The sequence below is a fragment of the Desmodus rotundus genome, chromosome X (assembly GCF_022682495.2).
Source record: "Desmodus rotundus isolate HL8 chromosome X, HLdesRot8A.1, whole genome shotgun sequence".
In the NCBI taxonomy this organism is placed as follows: domain Eukaryota; kingdom Metazoa; phylum Chordata; class Mammalia; order Chiroptera; family Phyllostomidae; genus Desmodus; species Desmodus rotundus.
In genome coordinates this window covers 59,334,781-59,347,372 of record NC_071400.1, presented here as the reverse complement: position 1 = coordinate 59,347,372, position 12,592 = coordinate 59,334,781, and the positions used below count along the sequence as shown (strand labels likewise).

Genomic DNA, 12,592 nt, shown 5'->3' with positions numbered 1-12,592 from the left:
GGGGACGGGCCGAGAGGGAGCAATGGTTCCCACTCCACTTTCTGCCGGATTTTAGTTACTCCCTCCACTACCCACAATTAAATTGGTCCCCTCTGGTGCTGGTTCTCGAGTGGGTGGGCTTGTGCACACTCTAGGCCCCTGAGGGTCTCTCCAACGACCTCTCCTGTGAGGCTGGGAGTTTCTCCTGTTGCTGCCCCAATCCCACGGGCTCTTTCAATCAGAGGTCTGAGGCTTTATTTCCCCGTGCTGGAGCCCTGGGTTATGCGGTCTGCTTTGCTCCCCGCTGTTCATCCAGGTTTATCTGTGTGCAAGTGTGGGGCCGCAGGGTGCTACCTGCTGCTCTGCCTGCCCTGTTCTCTGCCACTCTGAGTCCGGCTCTCTCGGTTTATCTGTGCATGAATGTGGGGCCGCAGGGTCTGCTAGTGGTCAGACTGCCTGCCCTGTGTGTCCCACACTCCACCAGTCCTGGTCCTGCCACGGCCACGCGAGTCCTCTCCGCCCTGGTACCCAGCTCCGACCCTCCTACAGTCTGGATGTATGTTTCTTTTTTATCTACCTGGTGTCGGACTTCCTTGCCGTTCGATTTTCTGTCAGTTCTCGTTGTGCGAGGAGGCGCACTGTGTCTACCTACACCGCCATCTTGGTTCTCGAGAAGTTCCCCCTTTTTAAAAAAAAAATTGTTGTTATTCAATTACAGTTGTATGCCTTTTCTCCCCATCCCTCCACCCTACCCGAGACAAAACCACCTCCCTCCCCCACCTCCACCCTCCCCCTTGATTCTGTCCATGTGTCCTTTATAGTAGTTCCTGTAATCCCCTCTCCTCACTGTCCCGTCCCCACTCCCCCATGACTATTGTTAGATTGTTCTTAACTTCAATGTCTCTGGTTATATTTTGTTTCCTTTTTTCTTCTGTTGATTTTGTTCCAGTTAAAGGTGAGATCATATGGTATTTGTCCCTCACTGCCTGGCTTATTTCACTTAGCATAATGCTTTCCAGTTCCATCCATGCTGTTGCAAAGGATATAAGCTCCTTCTTTCTCTCTGTTGCGTAGAATTCCATTGTGTAAATATACCATAGTTTTTGGATCCACTCATTTGCTGATGGGCACATATTTCATAGATATAGAACAAACATTTCAGAAATTCATATGGAACCATAAACAACCTCGAATAGCTGCAGCAATTTTGAGAAAGAACAAAGCAGGAGGGATCACAATACCTGATATCAAACTGTATTACAAGGCCACTGTAATCAAAACAGCCTGGTACTGGCATAAAAACAGGCACATAGACTAATGGAACAGAACGGAGAGCCCAGAAATAAACTCAAGTCTTTACGGCCAATTAATATTTGGCAAAGGAGGTAGGAGCTCAGTTCCCCTTTTCAAAAAAGTCTCAGTTGGTGCTGCTGCCTCACACCACTGCCCGACTATCCACACACTCCAACTCTCTGGCAAGTATAGAGTCTGTCTGGGTAATGGCCAGTTGTAGCCCACCTCTTTTCCCAGCTCCAGGTGCCACTTGATTCCCCAAAGTCTCTGGCACTGTCTGGACCTGCAACAACCACCCCAGCTCGGGTATGTCTCTGGCTGTGTATGCTTTTGCTGCCTTTCTCCCCCTGCCCCCAGTGACTTTATGTGTCCAGGTCTCTCCTGGCACAGGTCTGGGACTTCCCCACCCTGGGAGGGGAGGGAGCTGCTAAGCTGCTGTCACTGAACAGGCTCTCCTCCAGTGCCCCTGGGCAGCAGTGGTTTCTGGTGCCATGCCCAGGAGCCTTCCCTGTAGACCTATAAAACCTTCTTATCACCCATTTTGAACTGTCTTCTGTACACTTTTACTTTGAAACTTCATGTCAACTAAGATTGTGTTGGCTGTTCACTTTGTGTTTTGGAAGATTGGCTAATTGTCCCAGTTGGCTACATGAGCAAGTGGGTTCAGCTCCCACCTACTTTGCCACCATTTTCTCTCCTGTCCCTTTAGCATTTCTTACAGGGCAAGTCTAGTGGTTAAGAATTCCCTTAATTTTTATGTTTTTGGGAAAGTATTTATCTTTCATTTCTGAATGACTACCTTTCTAGGTATTCTTTGTTGAAAGTTTTTTCTTTGAGCATTTTGAATATGTCATCCCCTCTCTCCTGGCCTGTAGGTTGCTGGTAAAAAATCTGCTTATAGCCTTCCTTATCGGGATTCTCTTGTATGTAATAATTCTTGTTTTTCTTATTGTTTTTAAGGTTCTTTCTTGGTCTTTGATTTTTGAAAGCTTTACTATAAGATGTTTCAGTGAAGATACTTTTGTTTTGAAACTGGGAATCTTTGATCTTTCAATAGTGGAATAGCCATATCTCTCCCCAGATTTGGAAAGTTTTCAAGCATTATTTTTTTATTATTCAGTTACAGTTGTCCTGCATTTTCCCCCATTGCTTTCCCTTACCCCATCTCCCCAACTCCCACTATCAAAACACTCTATTTTCTATTCCCATGAGTCCTCTATTCTTGATTCTTTGTCCCTTCCCCTTCTTTTCCCCATTATCCTCCTCAGCCCTCCCCTCTGGTTACTGTCAGTTTGTTCTTTATTTCCAAGTATCTGGTTCCCTTTTCTTATTTGTTTGTTTGTTGATTAAGTTCCACTTATAGATGAGATCATATGGTATTTGTCTTTCACTGCCTGCCTTATTTTACTTACCATAATGGTCTCTAGGTACATCCATGCTGTCACGAAGGGTAGGAGTTTCATCCTTCTTTCTGCTGCATAGTATTCCATTGTGTAAATGTACCACAGTTTTTTGATCCACTCATTTACTGGTGGGCACTTAGGCTGTTTCCAGCACTTGCCTATTATAAATAATGCTTCTGTGAACATTGGGGTACATAGGTTCTTTTGAATTGGTGTTTCAGGATTCTTAAGGTATAGTCCCAATAGTGGGATCACTGGATCAAAGCCAGTTCCATGTTTAATTTTTTGAGGCAATTCCATACTGTTTTCCACAGTGGCTGCACCAACCTGCATTCCCACCAACAGTGTGCTAGGGTTCCCTTTTCTTCACAACCTTTCCAGCACTTGTTGTTTGTAGATTTATTAATGATGGCTTTTCTGACTAGTGTGAAGTGGTATATAATTGTGGTTTTAATTTGCATATCTGTGATGGCTAGTGATGCTGAGCATTCTTTCATATGTCTATGGGACCTCTGTATGTCCTCCTTGGAGAAGTATCTGTTCAAGTCCTTTGCCAATTTTTTAATTGGATTATTTGTCTTCCTGGTGTGGAGTCATGTGAATTCTTTATATATTTTGGAGATCAAACCCTTGTCAGAGGTATCCTTGGCAGATGTGTTTTCCCATTTGCAATAGCCACATGCTGGGAACAGCCTAAGTGCCCTTCAGTAAATGAGTGGATCATAAAACTGTGGTACATTTAGACAGTGGAATACTACACAGCAGATAGAGAGATTGAACTCCTAACTTTTGCTACAGCATAGATGGAACTGTAGAGTATTACGCTAAGTGAAATAAGCCCAGTGGTGAAAGACAAACACCATATGATCTTACCTGTAAGTGGAACTTAATGAACAAAACAACTAAATGAGCAAAGCAAATCCAGAGGCATGGAAACAAAGAACACACTGACAGGGACCAGAGTGTATAGCAAAGGAGATAAGAGAGGAAGGAGGAGGAAGGGCCTAGTTAAAGAGCAAGTATAAATGACCCATAGACATGGGAAACAGGGTGTGGATTGACTGTGGGAGCAGTTGGTGGGCAGGGCAGCAGAGAGTAATGGGGGAAGATCAGGACAACTATAGAAAAATACAAAAAAATTACACAAAAATTCAGTCAGAAATGAAGGATACACTAATTGAAATAAAGAACAATTTACAAGGAATAATCAGGTGAGTGGATGAATCTGAGAATGAAATCAGTGATTTGCAATATAAGGAAGCAAAAAACAAAGAATATAACGTCGAAATGGAAAATGAATTAAAAAAAGGATAGTGTAAGGAGTCTCTGGGACAACTTCTAGTGTACCAACATTCACATCATGGGGGTGCTGGAAGGAAAAGAGAGAAAGCGAGATTTTGGCAACCTATTTGAAAAAATAATGAAACTAAACTTCCCTAAGTTGATGAAGGAAATATACATACAGGTCCAGGAAGCACAGAGAGTCCAAAACAAGATGAACCCAAAGAAGTACACACCAAGACACACATCATAATTAAAATGCCAAAGTTAAAGACAGAGAGTGAATCTTAAAAGCACCAAGAGAAAAGCAGTTATTTACAAGGGAGCTCCCATAAGACTGTCAGTTGATTTCTCAAAAGAAATTTTGCAGGCTAGAAGGGACTGGCAAGAAATAATCAATGTGACGAAAGGCAAGGACCTACAACCAATATTACTCTACCCTGCAAAGCTATCACCTAGAATTGAAGGACAGATAATGAGCTTCCTAGACAAGAAAAATCTAAAGGAGTTCATCACCACCAAAACAGTATTATATGAAATGTTAAAGGGTCTTGTTAAATAAGAAGAAGGTTGAAACTATGAACAATAAAATGGCAATGAGTACACATCTATCAACGATTGAATCTGAAAGCCAAAACAAGCAATCAGAACAGAAACAGAATCATAGATACAGAGAACATTTTGATGCCAAATGAAGGGGAGTTGGGATGATGGGCAAAAAAGATAATGGATTAAGAAGTACAAATTGGTAATTACTGAATAGTCATGGGAATGCAAATTACAGCATAAGGAATAGAGTAGCCAAAGAACATATGTACATTACCCATGGATATGGACAAGGGTGTGAGGATTACCTGAGGGAGTTGGGGGGCTGGGTAGAGAGGAGCAAAGTGGGACAACTGGAACAACCATAATAGCATAAACAATAAAATATAATTAAAAAAGAGTCCTGGTAGCTTTGACATTTAATGGATTACTATTGTTTTGTTTCCCTATTTCCATTGGGTGAGAGGTAGATAGAATAGATTTCAAAGGTTTGTCTGGTTCTGTTGTTCAGTGAACCTCTGTTTCTCTAGGCTAGAGGAGATATAAGTTCTTAGTAACAAAACTTTCCTTATTTTATTTTGAGGCCCTTTCATTCATGCAACAAAATTTGCTAAATCAACTTTATGCTAGGAACAGTTTCCAGGGACATTCTGTCCAGGATTTCTGCTTGTTTTTCTCTACTGCTTTGTTGGGGCTGGACCATTTGTTTGGTAAAGCTCATGTCAATGCTAGAGTAAGAGCTCAAGTACAGGATCACTGTCTGCCTCCTACACAGGTAATAATTGGGACAAACAGGAAGTGCTTGCTGCTTTGGTTAAGATGCAAGGCTATTTAATTGACCCAGTCTATTGATTGAAATCTTGAATTAAAGTGTTTAGACATGTAATTGTTTCCTATTATTTTTCATTTCTTTTTTTTTTCTACTGCCCCAGACTCTCTCCAAAGCATGCCCCAGATATTCCTGATGACAGCACTGACAACATCACTATCTTCACCAGAATCTTGGATCGTCTTCTGGATGGCTATGACAACAGGCTGCGACCTGGGCTTGGAGGTCAGTTACTATTTTAAGAAGTTCTACTTGGCTATTGTCATCTCAAAAGATTCTTAGAGTGCCTTTAACAGTCTGAAGGTTAATATAAGCTGTCTCTTCCTTCTGAGCACTGGAAATTATTTCTAACCCTTTATTTCAATTGTCAGTCTCTGGTCTGGTTTTGGAAGTTTCTGAATTTCACTTAGTAAATGCATATAGGGTATTACACCACAGTGGCTAAGCCCATTACTGGTAATGAAATACCAGGCTATGGCTGGATGTCAGATGGGGCCCAGGAACAGCTGGGAAACATACCTTTGTTCTCAAAACCCTGAGCACATATCAGCTTGATATTGTAAGTAGGAACAATCTGCTTTCTAGGTTGGATCATAGTTGGCTATCAGTGTAGCATGATCAGCAATATGATCACAATGAAGTAAATGCATTATAATACATCATGGCTGTATTTAAAAGGCAAGTATGCAAATGTATATAAGTTTAACTTTCTTCCAGAACCACTTGAGATTTAGGTACAGATATTGTCCATAAACACTTCAGTGTGTATTTTTTTAGAAAAAAAATTTTATAAAATTGCTATGGAATTATAAATTCAGAAAGAGTAACCTGAAATAAAGTATTTTCTAATTTGTAGTCCATATTCAGTGTTTATCAGTTATCTCCAAAGTGTTCCTTTTAAGAGTTCTCCATGATATAGAATTCAGTCCAGGATTATGTACTGCATTTATTTCACATCTTATTAGTTTATAATCTGGTATAGTTACTCAGTCTCTCTTTGTCTTTTATGGCATTGATTTGATTTTCCTTACTCATTTTTGGAAGAAATACAAGAGTTAATTATGTTTTTCTCAGTGTATTACTCAAAAAAGGGACATGATGTCTGTTTGCCCCATTGTAAGTACTATTAGTTGTGACGTTCATCATGTTATTACACATAAAATTACCATGTTTTCAGTATATCATTAATAAATAATTTATGAGGCAGTGTTTTAAGATTATTATAGTACTGCACCCAATAGACCCAATAGTTTTTAAAGTTATATTTATTTTTTTATTCTTTTATTGTTTTTCAAGAACAGTTGTCTCCATTTCACCTCACCACGCCCCTCTGCCCCACCCATCCCCACCTCCCACCCTCAAATCTATCCCCTTTGGCTTTGTCCTTTATACATGTTCCTTGATGGCCCTTCCCTTATTTTCCCCCATTAACCCTCCCCCCATTATATAAATAATAACAGTTATTTTGCAAAATAGTGATTTTCTAAATCTATTATTTCTCTACATTTATGACATGGCATTCTATTGTAAGGAAAAAATCATTTTTAAAAATTAGGTAATTATTGGCATAAGCAGATGGATTCTTATTCAATGAATTGAAATCCATTAATATTATTTTTTTAGTTTTGTTTTTATTGTTTATGCTGTTACAGTTATTCTTGATTTTTCTCCCTCTCCCCACCTCCACAAAGCCCCACCATCTCCCCAGCCCAAGCCAATCCCCATATTGTTGTTCACATCTAGGGGCTGTGCACAAAAGTTCTTTGTTTAATTAATTTTGTTTAAAAGTTTTACTCATAATTTCCCACATTTGCTAAGTGGGAGCCCATTCATGCTGGCTTCTGTTTCCTTTTGATATGTTCTCTTCATTTTTTAATTGAATTTATTGGGGTGAAATTGGCTCACAAAGCCACATAAGTTTCAAGGGTACAACTCACCAAAACATCATTGGCACACTGCATCATGCACCTATTGCACAAAGCAAAGTCTCTTTCTATCTCCATTTATCCCCCCTTTGCCCACTTCAACTTACTCCCACTCCCCTTTCCGTCTATCACTACATTGTTGTCTGTGTCTATGTGTTTCATATGTGTGTGTGTTTGCTTAATCCTTTCACTTTCTTGCATCCAAATCCTTCAAACCCCTTCCCTGCTGACAGCTGTCAGTCTGTTTCATGTATCCATGCCTTTGTTTCTATTTTGTTCATCACTTTATTTTGTTCATTAGAGTCCATATGCAAGCATATGTAAGATCATAAGGTATTAGTTTTTCTCTGAGTGGCTTATTTCACTTAGTATAATAATCTCAAGGTCTATCCATGCTGCTGCAAAGGGTAAGATTTTCTTCTTTTTTATGGCCAAGCAGTATTCCATTGTGTAAATGTACCTCAGTTTTTTTTTTTTTTTAATATATATATACTGATCTACTGATGGGAACTGGAGCTGTTTTTAGCACTTGGCTATTGTAAATAATGCTATATTGAAAATAAGGGTGCATGTATTCTTTTGGATTAGTGTTTCAAGGTCTTTAGGATATATTCTCAGAAGTGGGATTGCTATGTCAAAAGGAAGTTCCATTTTTAATTGATGAGAAAATTCCACATTATTTTCCACAGTGGCTTCACCAATTTGCATTTCCACCAACAGTGCATGAGGGTCCCCTTTTCTCTACATCCTTGCCAATGCTTGTTGTTAGTTGATTTATTGATTATACCCATTCTGACAGGTGTGAAGTGATATCTCATTGTGGTTTTAATTTGCATTTCTCTGATGATTAGTGATATTGAGCATTTTTCATATGTCTATTGGCCATCTGTATGTCTTCTTTGGAGAAGTGTCTATTCAGGTCCTTTGGCCATTTCTTAATTGGGTTGTTTGTCTTCTTGATGCTGAGTTGTATAAATTTTTCATGTATTTTGGAAATTAACTTCTTATCAGAAAAGCCATATAATCAACTCAGTAGACACAGCAATAGCATTTTAAAGATCCCAACATTCATTCCTGTTAAAAGCTTTCAATATTGAAGTTAAGAACAATCTATCAATAGCCAGAGGGGAGTGGTAAGGGGACAGTGGAGAGACGGCTTTACAGGAACTACTATAAAGGACACATGGACAAAATCAAGGGGGAGGGTGGAGGCGGGGGAGGGAGGTGTGTTTGTCTGGGGTGGGGTGGAGGGATGGGGAGAAAATGCAGACAACTGTAATTGAATAACAATAATTTTTTTTTAAAGTTAAAAAAATCTTTCAACAAATTAGGAGTAGAACTCTCTGAACTTGATATAAGCACATCTCAGAACAACTTACACCTAACATGATACTTTCTAATTAAAAAAAAAAAAAAACACTGGAAGCTTTCTCCCTAAGATCAAGTACATGACAATGGCATGTGCTTTTACCCTAAATATTTAACATTATATATGAGGTCTAGTTAGTGCAATAAGACAAAAAATGCATCCATATTGTACAAGAAGATTTAAAACTTTCTTCTCATATGACATAATCATCTATGTATATAATGTAATGAAATGTACAAAAATAGTTATTAGAATTTCCACTTGTGGCATGAAAGAATGATGATGTCTGTAAACTACCTCTTCAATGAAACTAGTGAAATTTATTTATTTTAAAAGTATTTAATTTATTTATTTTTAAAGTATTTAATTTATTTATTTTTAGAGAGAGGGGAAGGGAGGGAGAAAGAGAGGGAGAGAAGTATCAATGGTTGCCTCTCACGTGTTCCCTACTAGGGACCTGGCTGGCAACCCAGGCATGTGCTGACTAGGAATCAGACCAACGACCCTTTAGCTTGCAGATTGGCACTCAATCCACTGAGCCACATTGGCCATGGCTGAAATTTTTAAAAAACAACCATTTAAAGTTTCTGGAAGAAGTCCCAAGGGTATACAGCAAAAGATTTATTCAAGAAAATCTAATAAAACTCAGTAAGGCAATCAGGAGTCCAGATATTTAAAAGAACTGTTTCCACCTTCTTCCTTCCCAGCTCAGTGAGACAGAAAGAGTGGTGCAGACAAAAAGGAACACATGACTCTCTTCTCCCAGGTCCCAGTTAGAGGGATCTTTCTGGGTGCCAGCATTTCTCATCGTAGAGCAAGCTAACTACCTATTGCTGAGGCTAAATTCTGAGCAAGTTTGGCTGAGAGATAGGAGATCCTTTCGTCTGTCTAGCCCCAACTCATGGGATCAAGACCCTAACTTGGGACATGGCACTAATGAGAGTACTATGACCTCAAGTGCCCTTGATCTGTCTCATGGGGTAGTAGTCCATGCTGGAAATTGCAAGCCAAGGAGACCTGGGACTTCATTGGGACACTTCAATTAATAACTGGGATTTCTAGGACACTTCAATCAATAACAGCATAATATACATTCCTTTCAAGTGCACCTACAAATTTTACCAAGATAGATCACATTCTGTGTTGTAAAAAAAATCACAAGAATCCACAGCACACAAAGTATGTTTTCTTGCCAAAATATAATAGAAATCCATAACCAAAATACATCTGCAAAATTCCAAGTTTTTGGAAAGTAAACAATATGGTTATAAATAAACCATGAGTCAAAGAAGAACTCAAAAGAACTGGAGACTATGCTAAGTGAAATAAATCAGTCAGTGAAAGACAAATATCATATGATCTCACTTATAAGAAGAATCTAATGAACAAAATAAACTAATGAGCAAAATAGAACCAGAGGCATGGAAGCAAAGAATAGACTAACAGCTGTAAGAAGGGAGGAGGGAGATAGGGACTGATTGAAAGAAGGTAAAGGGATTAGCCAAAGAACTTACCTGAAGGACCCATGGACATGGACAATGGAAGGGGATTGACTATGGAGGTGGGGGGCAGGCAGGGTGGAGAGGGGTGAAGGGGGAAAATGGGACATCTGTAATAGCATAAACAATACAACATCAAAAATGTAAAAAAAATAAACTTTTTCATTTGAACAAAATAAAAAATGATATAAAGCAGTGCTAAGAGGAAAACATAACATTATATGTCTAGGTTAGAAGATTAACTTCAAATCAATGCCTCAAGCCCTTACCTTAAGAAACTAGGGGAAAAAAGGAACAGCTAACAATAATAATAGAATATAATAAATATAACAGCAAGAATTACTAAGGCAAAATCTCTGAGTCATGGCTCTGGTTCTGGGAATGACAACAGTGGTATACATCTCTCAAGGGACAACTCCACTTTAGTTGCTGAATGCTTGGTGGGGGGGTGTTGGCAGCAGTCCCACATGAAAAGCATATTTGATTTTCTTTTATCCTTACTAATCCAGTATTGCAATACTTTTAATGTTAAATATGAAGCACTTTTGCACAGTCACAAAGTTATTTATACTCGACATATCCTCACACACTGTGAGCAATCATATACTAAACTATCTGTGATAACTTAGCATAAATATGAACACTTAAACAGATAACAAGTGATTTTTCAGTGATAACTTACAGTATACAATCTTCCTAAGGAATGTGAATTTCAGTGTCTTATAATTTATTTATTTTTCAATGTATAATTATAGTTAATATACAATATTATATTAGTTTCAGGTATACAACATAATTAAACATTTATATATATATATATATATAAACAAATTTATGTATATAAATAAAAAATATATATAAAATGAAGTGATCACCCCCAATAAATCTAGTACCCATCTGACACTATACATTGTTATTACTATATTATTGACTGTATTCCTTATGCTGTACTTTACATCACCATGACTGTTTTTATAACTGGCAGTTTGTACATCTTAATTCTTTTTACCCATTTCTCAACCCACCTCCCATCTGATGACCATCAATTTGTTCTTTATATCTATGAGTTTGTTTTGTTTGTTCATTTATTCTGTTTTTAGATTCCACATGTAAGTTAAATCCTATGGTATTTGTCTTTCTGTGACTTATTTCAGTTAGAATAATACCTTCTAGGTCCATTTAGGTTGCTGCAAATGCCAAGATTTCACCCTTTTTTGTGGGTGAGTAATTTTCCATGGTATATTTGTATCACATCTTGTTTTTGTAATAATCTATCTATAGACATTTAAAGACACATAGATCAATGGAACAGAATAGAGAACTCAGAAATGAATCCATGACTCTACAGTCAATTAATCTATGACAAAAGAGGCAAGTATATACAGTGCAGTAAAAAAAAGTCTCTTCAATAAATGGTGTTGGGAAAACTGGACAGATACATGCAAAAGAATGAGACTGGATCACTTTCTTGTTTATGAGAAATACCTTTATATTCATTATCTAGATTCAACAATGGTTAACATTTTTGCACATATATCTAATCTTTAGTTTAATCTCAATGTATACAATAATTCCCTAATAACATTTAACATTCAGTCCATATGAAAACTCTGATTGACTTCAAACTATCTTTTATACCTGGTATTTTGGATCACTTTCTTATACCACATGCAAGAATGAACTCAAAATGGATTAAAGATAGTGCTGGTTGTGCTAGTGAGAGGTTGTGGAGAAAAGGGAACCCTAGTGCACTATTGGTGGGAATGCAGACTGGTGCAGCCACTGTGGAAAATAGTATGGAATTTCCTCAAAAAACTAAAACTGGGTCCTGGCTGATGTGGCTCAGTGGATTGTGTGCTGGCCTGTGAAACAAAGGGTCACCAGTTCGATTTCCAGTCAATGCACCTGCCTTGGGTTGCAGGCCAGGCTTCCCAAGTAGGGGGCACATGAGTGCAACCACACACTGATGTTTCTCTCCCTCTCTTTCTCCTCCCCTTCCCATCTGTCTAAAAATAAATAAATAACATCTTTAGAAAAAAACTAAAAATGGAACTGCTTTTTGATCCAGCAAATCCACTGCTGGCATTATACACTAAGAATCCTAAAACACCAATTCCAAGCACCTATGCACCCCAGTGTTCATAGAAGCACAGTTTATAATAGCCAAGTGCTGGGAGCAACATTAACTGCCCATCAATAAATGAGTGGATCAAAAAACTGTGGTAAATTTACACAATGGAATATTACACAACAGAAAGAAAGAAGGCACTCCTATCCTTCACGTCAGCTTGGATAGAATTGGAGAGCATTATGTTAAGTGAAATAAGCCAGGTGGTGAAAGACAAATATCATATGATATCACCTATAACTGGAACCTAAATAAACAAAATAAACAAGGTAGCAAAGTATAACCATAGACATGGAAATAAAGAACAATCTGACAGTAACCAGAGGGCATGGGGGAAGGG

General features: G+C 38.4%; 1 protein-coding gene across 2 annotated transcripts in view; it reads left to right on the top strand.

Moving 5' to 3' along the window:
- GABRA3 (gamma-aminobutyric acid type A receptor subunit alpha3) overlaps positions 1–12,592 on the top strand; it is a 413,998-nt gene that overhangs the window by 158,047 nt on the left and 243,359 nt on the right. For both annotated transcript variants that reach the window (XM_045188241.3, XM_053917478.2), the window contains exon 3: positions 5,435–5,556. In XM_045188241.3, the coding sequence (XP_045044176.1) occupies positions 5,435–5,556 (122 nt within the window). The remainder of the gene's footprint in view (positions 1–5,434; positions 5,557–12,592) is intronic.